Source organism: Chrysemys picta, chromosome 1, assembly GCF_011386835.1.
Source record: "Chrysemys picta bellii isolate R12L10 chromosome 1, ASM1138683v2, whole genome shotgun sequence".
Lineage (NCBI taxonomy): Eukaryota > Metazoa > Chordata > Testudines > Emydidae > Chrysemys > Chrysemys picta.
The window spans coordinates 158,278,630-158,294,415 of NC_088791.1; the positions used below are offsets into that span (position 1 = coordinate 158,278,630).

Genomic DNA, 15,786 nt, shown 5'->3' on the forward strand with positions numbered 1-15,786 from the left:
CCCAGTCTTCAGCTAAAAAGATGTTAATGTGCATCTGCAGGGATACTAGGGAGGCAGGAGAGTAAAACAGCAAGAAGGACACTGAATAAAATAAGCTTACGTTTAATGCAACACTATGGTTCTGACTTAAATGATCACAAAAAAAAGGAGATTCAAACTTAAGGTTGACACTGTATCCTTTACTCACTCCAATATGATTTTTTACATAGACACGCACACTTACTTTCAACAAGATTACTGGCCTAGTAGATGAGGCGAAGCTGTAGATGTGATATATCTTGATTTTAGTAAGGTTTCTGACACAGTCCCACATGACGTTCTCAAAAGCAAACTAGAAAATGTGGTCTAGGTGAAAGTACTATAAGGTGGGTGCATAACTGACTGAAAAAAAACATACTTAAAGAGTAGTTATCAGTGGTTCGCTGTCAAACTGGGAGGATTTATTTAGTGGAGCCTCACAGGGGTCTGTTCTGCATCTGGCACTATTCAATATTTTCATTAATGACTTGGCTAATGGAGTGGAGAGCATGCTTATAAAATTTGCGGATAATACCAAGCTGGGAGGCATTACAAGCTCTTTGGAGGAAAGGATTAGTATTCAAAATGACCTTGACAAATTGGAGAATTGGTGTGAAATTAACAAGATGAAAATAAATAAAGACAAGTGCAAAATACTACAGTTAGGAAGGAAAAATCAAATGAGGAATAACTGGCGAGGCAGTAGTACTGTTGAAAAGGATCTGGGTACAGGGGATCACAAACTTAGTATGAGCCAACAATGTGATGTAGTTGAGAAAAAGGCGAATATAATTCTGAGGTGTATTAACAGAAATGTCAAAGCTAAGACACAGGAAGTAACTGTCTAGCTCTACGCAGCACTCGTTAGGACACAGCTGAAGTACTGTGTCCAATGCTGGGCACCACACTTCAGGAAAGATGTGGATAAACTGGAGAGAGTCCAGAGGAGAACTACAAAAAATGATAAGAGCTTTAGAAAACCTGACCTATGAGAAAAGGTTAAAAAACTGGGCATGCTTAATCTTGCGAAAGGAAGACTGATGGGGGACCTGATTATAATCTTCAAATATGTTAATGGCTGTAATAAAAAGGAAGGTGATCAATTGTTCTCCATGTCCTCTGAAGGTAGGACAAGAAGCAATGGGCGTAATCTGTATTAAGGGAGATTTAGGTAAAATAAAAATATTAAGAAGCTAAGATATTAAGGTAAAGATGTTAGGAAAATCTTTGAAACTATAAGGATAGTTAAACATTGGAAGAGGCTTCCAAGGGCACTGAGAAATACCCATCATTGGAGGTTTTTATTAACAGGTTAGACAAACACCTCTCAGGGATGGTTTACATATATTTGGTCTTGCCTCTGTGCAGGGGGCTAGAGTGGGTGACCTCTCGAGGTCCTTTCCAGTCTTACTTTATATGATTTTATATTTATATAGAACCTTTTACCAAAGGATCTCAAAGCAATTCTCAGGCATTAATGAATTAAGCCACAACACATCTCCTTAAGGTAGGTAAATATTTCTCTCATTTTAAAGATCAGAAACAAGCAGAGTAACTTGCCCAATGTCACACAATGAGTCAATTGCAGAACAAGGAACAGAACCCAGAAATTCTGTCTCCCTGTTGCTGTTCCTTAACTACAAGACCATCCATTCCAATAGTACACATCATGCACTGTTCTGAGATTTGTGCAATGTTTTAGTGACAGTGTGATCTCTGATCCATACATTCTACTTCAAGTATTTACATTAGTAAGTCATGCCTGCCTCTTCTAAGTTTCTAAAAAAAATCAATAAATATAACTATTGCCTACACAGATATATTACATACTTGGCTCAGCTGAAACAAATGACTGATTTCCCTTGCAGATTCTGTTGCGCAACTTGCTCAGATACTCTGACATGTCCATCTTTGGTTTACCAGCAGTGCCAACTAGTGGGGAAATCCTCATATCCTCACTGGTGGCAGAATACTGCTTCTGCAATGAACTCCTGGGAGGAGCTTCTGAGCAGTGTTCCTTTGCACAGCTGAGAGCTGGTTCCAAATGGTCATGGATGGATGTTTCTTTACATGCTGCCTCTACAACCAGGGAAATATTTTCCTGAATCAGGTCAGATCTGTGGCCCTGGGTTGAAATTATTCTTCGTTCTTTCTAGAAAACAAAAATCCAAGATTTAATCTTTTCTGGGTGCAAAATATACATTTATTTCCTGACCTTGCTGAGAGATGTTGCTTAACATTTCAGATGGAGATAAGTTTAGGACTCAGACTGGGGTTAATTCTTCTTCCCCCCATCCTATGACGATGCAGAACATTTACTTGACATATAGTAAGCAGAGAACAACCTTTCTGACCATGATTATTTTCAAACTGAACAAGAAACCAGTATCTAATCTTTTGGCAGCTGACCCATGGCCTGCCATACATAAGCAATGAGCACTTCTAACTCCCATCAAAAGCAGAGTTGGGGGTACTGAACAGCTCTCAGATTCAGCCCATTGGGAGTTCAGGGCCTGATCCAAAGCCCACTGAAGTCAATGGGAGTCTAATCACTGACTGCAAGGGGCTTTGGATTAAGTGCTTACAGAGCACCTATCATTGGTGCATTCAGGTGCTTGAACACAGATGACTTGTATTGGACTCTGCTCTTACTTTCTGCAAGTTCAGTTTCTCAAACTTGAATTCCCTTTACCCCTTTTTTTCCTTGCTTAACAACTGATCAGAATAAACTGTTTATCATCTCCAGGACTCCAATAATCGACTTGCAGTTCATAATTTTAAAATATGTGAAGGTTATGGTTTATTCTCTTCTATTAGTGAAGGAAGCTATGCTACTGAATTTATGCTATAATTAGCTTAGTGCTTTGAAATAAATTTTCTCCTTTGAATTGTTCATTTGCAGTGTAATAATCATTAATGGTTCCAAAGCGCACTTTAAGCCATGGTTTAGCATTTTAGATTACAATAAAAAGAGCTAAAACTGAAATAAGTAAAAAAAAAAGTAATTTTGGAAATGAAAAAAATAGTGAAAGGAAAATTAGCACACCAATACATTCTGCTACTTAAGCACCAATGCTGGAAACACTTACACAACTAACTCTACATACCTGAGTAGTCACACAAGTTCAAACTGGATAATAAGGAGGTGATATTTAAAATACATCAGAAACATAAAAAATCCTAAGAGTATTGGGCCATTATGAGACAAAAATGGGGGAATTAATAATAATGCGGAAACGGCAAAAGCGTTCAATAAATATTTCTGCTCTGTATTTGGGGAAAAACAAATGATGTAATCATATCATAACACTCTTTCCATTCCACTAATATCTAGTTAAATATCAGTGTCAAGGCTGCTTCCCCACTCTGAACTTTAGGATACAAATGTGGGGGCCTGCATGAAAGCTTCTAAGCTTAACTACCAGCTTAGATCTGGTCCGCTGCCACCATTCCCAAAGCTAATTCCCTTCCCTGGGTAGCCTTGAGAGATTCTTCACCAATTCCCTGGTGAATACACATCCAAACCCCTTGGATCTTAAAACAAGGAGAAATCAATCAGGTTCTTAAAAAGAAGGCTTTTAATTAAAGAAAAAGGTAAAAATCATCTCTGTAAAATCAGGAGGGAAAATAACTTTACAGGGTAATCAAACTTAAAGAGCCCAGAGGAATCCCCTCTAGCCTTAGGTTCAAAGTTACAGCAAACAGAGATAAACACGCTAGCAAAAAAGTACATTTACAAGTTGAGAAAACAAAGATAAAAACTAACACGCCTTGCCTGGCTGTTTACTTACAAGTTTGAAATATGAGACACTTGTTCAGAAAGATTTGGAGAGCCTGGATTGATGTCTGGTCCCTCTCAGTCCCAAGAGCGAACAACCCCCAAAACAAAGAGCACAAAACAAAAGCCTTCCCCCCACAAAGATTTTAAAGTATCTTGTCCCCTGATTGGTCCTTTGGGTCAGGTGTCAGCCAGCTTACCTGAGCTTCTTAACCCTTTACAGGTAAAAGGATTTTGGAGTCTCTGGCCAGGAGGGATTTTATAGTACTGTACACAGGAGGGCTATTACCCTTCCCTTTATAGTTATGACAATCAGCTACTAAAAGTTAGACATTTTTTAAATCAGCAGTCCGGATAACTTGCATCTAAGGCCTGGTCTACACTAGGCGTTTATGTCGAAGTTAGCGCCGTTACATCGAATTAACCCTGCACCCGTCCACACAACGAAGCTATTTAGCTCAACAGAGAGGTCTCTTAAATTCGACTTCTGTACTCCTCCCCAACAAGGGGAGTAGCGCTAAATTCGACATGGCCATGTCGAATTAGGCTAGGTGTGGATGGAAAATCGACGGTAATAGCTCCGGGAGCTATCCCACAGTGCACCACTCTGTTGACGCTCTGGACAGCAGTCCGAGCTCAGATGCTCTGACCAGCCACACAGGAAAAGCCCCGGGAAAATTTGAATTCCTTTTCCTGTCTGGGCAGTTTGAATCTCATTTCCTGTTTGGACATTGTGGCGAGCTCAGCAGCACTGGCAACGATGCAGAGCTCTCCAGCAGAGATGGCCATGCAATCTCAGAATAGAAAGAGGGCCCCAGCATGGACTGATAGGGAAGTCTTGAATCTGATCACTGTGTGGGGCGATGAGTCCGTGCTTTCCGAGCTGCGCTCCAAAAGACTGAATGCAAAGATCTATGAGAAGATCTCTAAAGCCATGGCAGAGAGAGGATACAGCCGGGATGCAACGCAGTGCCATGTGAAAATCAAGGAGCTGACACAAGGCTACCAGAAGACCAAAGAGGCAAACGGATGCTCCGGATCCCAGCCACAGACATGCCGTTTCTACGAGGCACTGCATTCCATCCTAGGTGCAGCCGCCACCACTACCCCACCACTGACCGTGGACTCTGAGGATGGGATATTGGCCACAGCCGGTTCCTCGGACATGTTAGCGGACGGGGAAGATGAGGAAGGAGATGAGGAGGACGAGGCAGTCGACAGCGCTTACAACACTGATTTCCCCGACAGCCAGGATCTCTTCATCACCCTTACAGAGATCCCCTACCAACCGTCCCCAGCCGTTAACCCGGACACAGAATCTGGGGAAGGATCAGCCAGTAAGTGTTTTAAACATCTAAATATTTATTTTTAACAGAACAGGAATATTAAGAACAACAACAATGGGTTTCTCATGATTACTTTGCCCTAGGCGCTTAACATTTCAGTCCTGGGCAGTGCAACTCTTGAAAAAAAATCTAACAATGTCCGTTTTAGCATTATTGTTCTGCCCAAGCCGCTCTACTGTTTAGTCCCTGCCAGTACAGCTACAGTAAAATGCAGTCTATATGTCCGGGGATAGAGCAGAAATCCTCCTGGGACATCTCGAGGAAGCTCTCCTGGAGGTAATTGGAAAGTCTTTGCATCAGGTTCCTGGGGAGAGCGGCCTTATTGGGTCCTCCGTGGTATGAAACGTTTCCGCGCCAGGAGACAATCAAGTACTCCGGGATCATTGCCCTGCAGAGCATGGCAGCATACGGCCCTGGTCTTTGCAGGCTTTCCCGAAGCATTCTTTCTTTATCAGTGTCTGAGATCCTCATCAGGGTGATGTCGCTCATGGTGACCTGCTTTGAATTAGGTACGGGAATGTTAGTATTGGGACTGCTTGCCCGTTCCTTTACAGAACTGTAACCGCCGGTTTGCAGCCACGCGGTGGAGGCGGGAGAGGGGCAGCATACAGGGATCTTTCCCTGGCACAGCCGCGAGGGGGTGGGACAGGGGCAGAGTTCCTGCTTGCCGGATTGCTGGCAGCAGGGACTGGCATTGCTTTCAATGTGAAAGGAGGCCAGTGCTACTATTAAAGTTTTAAGCAGCCACAAGTCTACGGCTTACCATGTCTGCCCACTACACAAATTCCGGTGTCCTGCCCCGCTTCTCAGATCTGCAGTGCAAGACCCCAGGGACTGAATGCGAAGGCCGAGAATTTGACCTTGTCCTGAATGCGCATGTGATAGGTGCTGTGCATGGTCTTGTTCACAGAGAAAGACTATGTTCTTTGTTCACAACTACATTTATCTTTCTGAGGAATTCACTCCCTTTTTCCCATTCCCACAGCCACAGCTGCGACTGTCTCACAACTTAGCCTGGCATCACACTCCCAGAGGCTAGCGCAGATTAGGCATAGGAAGAAGAGGACACGGGAGGACATGTTCTCGGAACTTATGGGCTGCTCCCGAGCCCAGGCAGCACAGCAGACCCAGTGGAGGGAGAACTTGTCCCAAATGCACCGATCACACATGGAACGGGAGGAGAGGTGGCGGCAGGAAGACCAGCAGGCGACTCAAACGCTGCTTGGACTAATGAGGGAGCAAACGGACACGCTCCGGCACCTTGTGGATGTTTTGCAGGAACGGAGGCAGGAGGACAGAGCCCCACTGCAGTCTATCTGTAACCGCCCTCCCCCGCCACCAAGTCCCATACCCCCCTCACCCAAAGTCCAAAGAAGGAGGGGCGGCAGAGTCCGTGCAAACTCTCACTCCACCCCTGCAGACTGCTCTAGTAGTAGAAGGCTCTCATTCCCCAAAATTTGACAAGTCCTTTCCTTCCCGCCTCACACAAGCCCCAGTCCAAGTTTCACCCCCCAGTTTCATGTGTAGTTGCTAATAAAAAATACGTTTCTGTTAATTACTGTTTCCATCATGTTCTTTTGGAGGAGAGTCTGTCTGAAGGGGGGGAAGGGGGTTGGTAATTGGACAGGACAGTCACCTTTAGCAGGGTACATAGGCGGGGGCAGGTCCAGCAGCAGGGCACATACACAGTGCAGTCACTAGTTACCCTGGTCAGTCTGGGAGGTGGTTTTCATGTTCTGTGGTGGGGGGTGGGTTGCTCTGTGACTTTGTGGCGGGGGAGGGCAGTTACAGATCTTATGCAGCGGTCCTTCTCCTGGATCACAGAGCCACACAGCAGGGGATCTGTAACCGTCCTCCCCCTGCCACAAAGTGACATAGCCCCCACATACACACAGTCCCGATCAGGAGGGGTGGAAGGCTCCGTTGAAACAAGCAGTCCACCACTGCGGAGCCTGTCATTCCTGGAGTTTAGAAGCGTCATTTGCATCACTACACTACACCCGCTCCCCACCACAGTCTGCGTCCCAGGTTTAAAACATTCCCGCGAAAACAGTAGTAAAGAAAACGGTGTTCATTAACAAAGTAGAAGTGATTTAATTTTTAAACGTGTGTTGGAAGGGGGTGAAGGGGGTATGTAACTGGAGAGGATAGTCAACATTAACTGGGTAAAGAAACAGGGGCAGGTTAAGCTTCTCTGTACACAAACTTAAAAGTCACAGGTTACCCTGCTCACTCAGGAACCTAGCTTTCAAAGCCTCCCAGATGCACAGTGCGTCACGCTGGGCTCTTCTAATCACCCGGCTGTCTGGCTGGGCGTAATCAGAAGCCAGGCTATTTGCCTCAACCTCCCACCCCGCCATAAAGGTCTCCCCCTTGCTCTCACAGAGATTGTGGAGCACACAGCAAGCTGCTATAACAATGGGGATATTGGTTTCGCTGAGATCACAGCGAGTCAGTAAGCTTCTCCATCTCCCCTTGAGACGGCCAAAAGCACACTCCACCACCATTCTGCACTTGCTCAGCCGGTAGTTGAAGAGTTCTTTTTCACTGTCTAGGGCGCCAGTATAGGGCTTCATGAGCCAGGGCATTAGCGGGTAGGCTGGGTCCCCGAGGATGACTATAGGCATCTCCACATCCCCAACAGTTATTTTGTGGTCCGGGAAATAAGTACCTTCCTGCAGCCGTCTAAACAGACCAGGAGTTCCTGAAAACACGAGCATCATGAACCTTGCCCGGCCATCCGACGTAGATGTTGGTAAAACGTCCCCTGTGGTCCACCAGTGCTTGCAGCACCATGGAAAAGTAGCCCTTTCGATTAATGTACTGGCTGGCCTGGTGGTCCGGTCCCAGGATAGGGATGTGAGTTCCATCTATGGCCCCACCGCAGTTTGGGAATCCCATCGGTGTGAAGCCATCTATGATCACCTCCACGTTTCCCAGGGTCACTACCTTTGACAGCAGTACATCAACGATTGCCTTGGCTACTTGCATCACAAACAACCCCCACGGTAGATTTGCCCACGCCAAAGTGGTTCGCGACTGACCGGTAGCTGTCTGGCGTTGCAAGCTTCCAGAGGGCTATGGCCACTCGCTTCTGGACAGTCAGGGCTGCTCGCATCCGGGTGTCATTGCGCTTCAGGGCAGGGGACAGCAATTCACAAAGTTCAAGGAAAGTCCCCTTCCGCATGCGAAAGTTTCGCAGCCACTGGGATTCATCCCAGACCTGCAGCACTATGCGGTCCCACCAGTCCGTGCTTGTTTCCCGGGCCCAGAATCGCCGTTCCACAACATCCACATGACCCATTGCCACCGTGATGTCCTCGGCGCTGGGTCCCGTGCTTTCTGAGAGGTCTGTGCTACTCTCAGACTTCAGGACCTCACCGCGGTGCCGTAGCCTCCTCGCCTGATTTATCTGCATCTGCCTCTGGGAAAGGTGGATGATAAGCTGCGAGGCGTTGACAACGGCCACAACTGCAGCGATGGTCGCAGCGGGCTCCATGCTCGCAGTGCTGTGGCGTCCGCGCTGTCACTGACTAGAAAAGTGCGCGAACTGATTTCCCGCCGGCGCTTTCAGGGAGGCAGGGCGTGAGTGATGGACGGATGACGACAGTTACCCAAAAGCACCCTCGACACATTTTTTTACCCAGAAGGCATTGGCGGCTCCACCCAGAATTCCAATGGGCAGCGGGGACTGCGGGAACTGTGGGATAGCTGCCCACAGTGCACCGCTTCCAATGTCGACGCTTTCCCCGTTAGTGTGGACTCACAAAGTCGAATTACTGTCCTTAGTGTGGACACACACGTTCGACTTTGCAATATCGATTCCAAAAATTCGATTTAAGTAAAATCGAACTACTCTCGTAGTGTAGACATACCCTAAGAGTTAAAAGAGCTGGCAGCAGAGCTCACTGGACCATTAATGTTGATTTTCAATTAGTCTTGAACATGGGGGCAGTCCCAGTGGACTGGAAAAAAAAAAACAGGGTTGTGCCAATGTTTAAAAACAGTAAGCAGGATGACAGGAAATTACAGGCCTGCCACTCTGACATCGATCTCAGGCAAGATTATGGAGTAGCTGATACAGGACTCGATTAATAAAGAATTCAGGGTAATATAATTAATATCAATCACCATGGGTTTATGGAAAACAGATCCTGTTAAACTAACTTGATAGCTTTTCTGATGAGATTACAAATTTTATTGGTAAAGACTGTAATACTGATTATAATATACTAGACTTTTGTAAGGCATTTGACTTGGTAGCACATGACACTGATTAAAAAACTAGAATGATATAAAATCAACATGGCACTATGATGGGGTGCTCACCCCACACCAGCCCTGAAGGGGTTAAGGTGGCCCAAAAAGGGCTAATTAACCTACACAGTTGCATCTCTTGGGAGGCACAGGGATTTATAAAGAGTAATTACTGATGAAGCCCAGCTGGGAGAGAAGCTGGGAAAGGATTATAAAAACAGGAAGTTAGTAGTAGCAGGAGGGCTGCCGGGAGAGAGACTGTAGTCATTCTCTAGAGCCGAGAGGTAAGAAGGAGGAAACCCAGGATGGAGAATAAGTAGAGCCCTGCGCAGATACAAAATATATATCCATGGATGCGGATATCCGAGGAGCTGCAGGAAGTGCATGGTGAAAGCAGCAGCATGTCGGGCCGCCTCTCCCAGGAGATAGCGCCCCACACTGGCAGCTCCTCCGGCATGGCTGTTCCGCCTCCAGCCCTGCCCACGGGATGGGGAGAACCAGGCTCACTGGCAGCTGTCCTTGGTGCTGCTAGTGTGTGCAAGCAGCTCGCATGCCTCCAGAGAGGAGACGCAGAACGTTGTGTGGAAGGGACTCCTGTCTGGAAGCCTGTGAGCCGCTTACACACACTAGCACGACCAGGAACAGCTATTGGTGAGCCTGATGCCCACCCCAGTGGGCGGGGCTCAGGGTGGTACACCCATGCTGGATCAGCTGCCGGAGTGGGGCGCTGGCTCCTGGGAGCAGCGGCCTGACATGCTGCTGCTTTCGATGCTGTGGTTCCCAGTAGAGCACTGCAGCTCCACAGATACCGATTTATATCCACGGATATAAATTTTGTATCCACGCAGAGCTCTAAGTCCTGGGATCCTACCCCTGGAAGCAGGGTCAATCCCAGAGAAGTTGTGGGGAAAGACAGCCTGAGAAGCCCTGGTAGGAAGAAGCCCAGTGAAAATACCAGCCAGGATGGGGACTGTGTAGACCTTGGCTGATGTTCATAGGATTCCAGGGCTGGAACATGGTGTAGACGGGGGGCCTGGGTTCCTCTACCAGCAACAGGAAAGTGGCAGAGGACTGTTGGAGTTACCATCCAGACAGCTGGTCTGGTGAAACTTTAATACCCTGGAAAGGGGCATTATATAGTGACTAGTTGGAGGGGTGGGTCATGAAGAGAGAGCACTGTGAATTACGGGAAGAGGAATGACTACACCAATGGAATGACCATCAGCAGGGGGTGCGTAACAGGAAGAAAACAGCTATACCATGCCTGGTCACAGGAGGCGCTCTTACGGTGAGTGATCCCCATTACAGGCACACATTAGATGGACAAAAAACTGGCTAACTGGTAGGTCTCAAAATGAGACTATAAACAAAAAATCATCATTCAGCACATGTATGTCTAATGTGGTGCCATAGGGATTAGTTCTTGACCCCACCCTACAACATCATCATGAGTGAGGTGGAAGAAAACAAAAATTCATCACTGATAAAGATTGCAGACAACTCAAAAATTGGGGGAGTGGCAAATAATGAATAGGACAGTTCACTGACAGAGCGATCTGAATCGCTTGGTAAGCTGGATGCAAGCAAACATATGCATTTTAATAAGTCTAAGTGTCAATTTGTACATGGTGGGAACAAAGAATGTAGGCCATACATACAGGATGAGTGACTATCTTGGAAAGTAGTGAATAAGATTTGAGTGTGATGGATAATCAACTGATCATGAGCTACCAGCAGTCTGATACTGTGGCAAAAAGGGCTAATGAAATTCTTGTATGCATAAATAGCGGAATCTCAAGTAGGAGCACAGACATTATTTTACCTCTGTATTTGGCACTGGTGCGACCTTTGCTGGAATATTGAGCAACCACAATGATTAAATGATTGGAAAACATGCCTTAAAGTGATAGAAGGATCTCAATCTTTTTAGCTAAACAACAAGAAGGTTAAAGGGGGCTCGATCACAGTTTATAAATATCTACATGGGGAACAAATATTTGATAATGGGATCATCAATCTAGCAGATAAAGGTATAACGCAATCCAATTGCTGAAAGTTGATATTAAACAAGTTCAGACTGGAAATAAGGCATACATTTTTAACAGCGAGAAATTAACCATTGAAACCATTTAACATGGGTCACGGTGGATTCTTCATCATTGGCAATGTTTAAATCAAAAGTGGATTTTTTTTAAAAAGATACACTCTAGGAATTATTTTGGGGAAGTTCTATGGTTTGTGTTATATAGAAGATCAGACTAGATGATCACATCCTTCCGGCCCTGGAATCTAAAAATCTACTCACATATGTAGAGTTACTCAGGTAAATGTTGCAGGGTCAAGGTCTTAGTGTGTTGCTATAAAGGAATGGAAGGAAAGCTATCAAGATTCGAAACATCACAACTTAGCCAACAGGTGGTACATAATGTATTTTAAAGACAATTTACTAGTTACTGGTATAATCTTTGGATTTAGTTGTGCTATTCAAGCGAGAAAATACTGTAACACAACAAAATGTTACTTACATACGACGATGGTACTTTTCCAGGGGAACTTGCATTACACGGATCAGGAAAATGGCCACTAAATCTTCTTTTCCTCTTCTCAGAATTCAGACAACTTGCTTCCCTCAAACCAAAAGAGGTATAGTTCAAGATTTTGCTTTCTTTATCTTGTTGATCGCTTTCCTTGTTTTCTATACCAAAGATTTTAATAAAAACAACAACAAAAAAGAAGAGTGACTTAATAGGGCACAATATAGTAACAGTTCTATTAAAATTGCTGCTAGTCATCCTTAAACATCTTCACCGTTTTCAAATTGTGGTCAAAGTGACAAAAATTTAAAAAGTGCATCGATTACCATATTTGCATCCACACAAGATTTTTCTCTCTTTCTTGCATGTGTTTACTAGATAATTTCCCGCCCAGGGGAAATGGCGATATACAATGAAAAATTATTTTAAATTCAAAACCAATCTGAAATCTGAACAAATCTGCAATCTACAGGAGCAAGAAAAGGATGCAACTGAATTCATAGCTCACCTCAGAGTAGGAATGTTATCCTCAGTACCTAAGCCAGTTCTAGCCTTGGTAATTAACATTCTGCCTCCCTAAGTCCCTCCTGCAGTTTCAGCTGGATACAGTATTCTGCCCCTCTTGTAAATATTGCTAAGAAATGTTAAAAAACGTGTGTAACCCACACACCTCCTGGGTGTGGTGCTCTGTCCCCTCTAGTGGCACCCAGACCACTTATAGATTAATGAGTCTGCTACAGCCTTAGCTAAGGTCCATGTGGCTTTTAGCTCATGCAGTACAGGCTCATGCCTTTAGCTTCAGAGGTTCAAAGTTCCATCCCACCTGCCAACAACTGGGGTCTGTCGGTGTTACACTTGCACATTACACCACTACTGTAAGACAGGCAAGCTGGTGAACAAAATCATTGTGTAGCATTTGTACAACAGTTAAGTTCATGTAACATTTTAACATCCTTTGAGACAAAAGGCTTTGTATAAAGTTGCGATATTATTGTTAGGGTTGTCAATTAATCGCAGTTAATGCATGCGATTAATACAAAACTAATTAACTAGATTAAAAAAACTGTTGCAATTAATCGCAGTTTTAATCACACTGTTAAACAATAATAGAATACCAATTTACATTTATTATAAATGTTTTTGACGTTTTTCTACATTTTCAAATATTGATTTCTGTTACAAAGTTACAGAATATGAAGTGTTCAGTGCTCACTTTATATTATTTTTTATTACAAATATTTGCACTGTAAAAAAGATAAACAAAAGAAATATTTTTCAATTCACCTCATACAAGTCCACTTAGTCCTACTTCTTGTTCAGCCAATCACTAAGAGAAACAAATGTATTTACATTTACAGGAGATAATGCTGTCCGCTTCTTATTTACAATGTTACCCGAAAGTGAGTACAGGCATTCGCATGGCACTGTTGTAACCAGCACTGCAAGGTATTTATATGCCAGATAGGCTTAACATTCATATGCTCCTTCGTGCTTCGACCTGTAGGGTCTAAAGCAGGGGTGCCAACCTGAGCCTGAGAAGGAGCCAGAATTTACCAATGTACATTGCCAAAGAGCCACAGTAATACGTAGCAGCCCTCTGTCAGCTCCACCCTCCCCCCCGTGCCTCCTGCCCACCGGCAGCCCTGCCAATCAGTGCCTCTCCCTCTTGGCGCATGCAGGAGGCTCTGAGGGGGAGGAGTGAGGGCATGGCAGGCTCAGGGGAGAGGGCGAGAAGGGGTGGAGTAGGGGCAGGGCCTGTGGCAGAGCTAGGGGTTGAGCAGTGAGCACCCGCCGGCACACTGGAAAGCTGGCGCCTGTAGCTCCAGCCCCGGAGTCGGTGCCTATACAAGGAGCCGCATATTCACTTCTGAAGAGCCGCATGTGGTTCCGGAGCAACAGGCTGGCCACCCCTGGTCTAAAGTTTTACATTCTTTTGTTTTTGAGTGCAGTTATGTAACAAAAAATTATATATTTGTAAATTGCACTTTCACAATAAAGAGATTGCACTTCAGTACTTGTATGAGGTGAATTTAAAAATATAATTTCTTTTATCTTTTTTACAGTGCAAATATTTGTAATAAAAATAATAATATAAAGGCAGCACTGTACACTTTGTATTCTCTGTTGTAATTGAAATCAATATATCTGAAAATGTAGAAAAACATTCAAAATATTTATAATAAACTTAAAATGGTATTCTATTAACAGTGCAATTAAAACTGCAATTAATCATGACTTTTTTAAAATCTCACGATTAATTGCAATTATTTTTTTAATAGTTTGACAACCCTAATTATTATAACTGAAGGTAGAGCCTGAGGCTTCTCTCTCAATTTCCTTCTGTTTGTGGGTTTAAGCTATTGCCTTAACATTATTTAAAATTTAGCTTTGGATATTTGATACCATATGGATATTTTACCCCACACACTTCTGACAAAATGTACATACTGTTCACAAAGCAAAACCTTTGTATTACCTTCTTTTTCTTACACCCTGCTTGTAAATCTAAGGCAAATATCCAGTTATTCAACTATAATATCCAAATATTTAAACGCAAAACAATTACTCTTCAACACCAACCTTTCTTCTGCTGGTCATATCTTCTTACAGTAAACAGAGCATTATTGCTTTCTGCTTCTTTAGAAGATTCAGACAATTTCAGAAGACTGTCATCTGTCTTCTTCTGGCACCATTCATTCCTGTAAAACAGCAACTATGAATTCTCCTTAATTCTGCAAGAGTACTGACTAACCCTCTCTATGGATATCAGAGTAGGATCAGACTACAGAATCCTGCTTCACTAGTAAGTGTTGTGACGCACAGCAAAATACAATGCAGACTAATTCAGTTTCCTCCATGGAAATACACTACTAGACGTACTGACATTAGCAGTGTTGATCACTAGTGAAAAGGATGCTTCTAAGAAGGTGCACAACATGAGAATCTGATTCACTGTTAAGGGTCATTTAAATATTGTTCTGCCAGTGCTGCTTGCAAAGCACTGTTGAGACAATGATCAGAAGCACTGACTGCAAAGAGAAAAGCCATAGTCAATTAAATATCTCCTTCCCTTTGTCATTAACATCAGGTATAGGGGCCATATAGCACATTTCAAATTATTTGAGACTTTAAATGGGCACAAGATTCCAAAGTATGAGTTGTTCCCAAGAGAAAAGGTTTTAAACAGAGAATTCCAGCTAAAAGGGTCTTGAAAAGGATGTGCTTAGCACAGAGGGGCTGAAGGAAGATAGGGAAGATTACTGGAAACCGATAAAAGGAAAACTACGGGTCTTAGTCTGTGCCTATTTCTCAAACTGTTGGTTTTATTTTAAAAATGGAAGCAACAATAGCAGAACCAAGAGGTTTACTCCGCTCTACAACTCTTTTTTCCTGTACAAAATGTACCGATAACAAATTGATGTCACACTTCAGTTTTGAGGGTCTGATCTTGTGAGCTGCTGACGGCCCTCAACTCCTATTGAAGTTAATGGGAGCTGACAAAGCTTAGTACTGTACCAAAAAAGGAGACACCACCTAGCAGGATTGGGACCTGCCAGATGTGGGTGCCTAAATGCATTTCCGACACCAGCAAAAAGGACGGTCACTTTGGACAATAAGCCATATTAATCTATTTTATATTTTCCATGCCAGTTGTCTGCTTCAACCTGAATTTTTTGGGAAAATTTCAGACAAAATAGTTCAGCCATTTCAGAGAATGAAGTGAGGGGAAAATATGTTCATTCGCCTAGGTTAAAAAATTCTGGAGACCTTTTCTTTAAAAAGCATTCCCTTGATTTAGAGCAGTGGCTTGAAATTTGGCACAAGAGTTGTCTTTGAGTCAGGTAAGTGCCTT

At 43.9% G+C, this 15,786-nt stretch overlaps 2 protein-coding genes across 14 annotated transcripts in view; one reads left to right on the plus strand and one right to left on the minus strand.

Moving 5' to 3' along the window:
• The window catches only part of LOC101940241 (putative protein ARB2BP), a 260,593-nt gene that overhangs the window by 203,740 nt on the left and 41,067 nt on the right, over window positions 1-15,786 (plus strand). The window lies entirely within an intron of this gene.
• The window catches only part of SENP7 (SUMO specific peptidase 7), a 79,372-nt gene that overhangs the window by 28,444 nt on the left and 35,142 nt on the right, over window positions 1-15,786 (minus strand). For all 13 annotated transcript variants that reach the window (XR_010599492.1, XR_010599491.1, XR_010599493.1 and 10 more), the window contains 3 exons: window positions 14,514-14,632; window positions 11,925-12,094; window positions 1,849-2,170 (listed from right to left, as the gene is read on the minus strand). Coding sequence is in view for 10 of the 13 variants with exons in the window: in XM_008162865.3 (XP_008161087.2) it covers window positions 1,849-2,170; window positions 11,925-12,094; window positions 14,514-14,632 (611 nt within the window). In the remaining 3 variants the exon portion in view is untranslated. The remainder of the gene's footprint in view (window positions 1-1,848; window positions 2,171-11,924; window positions 12,095-14,513; window positions 14,633-15,786) is intronic.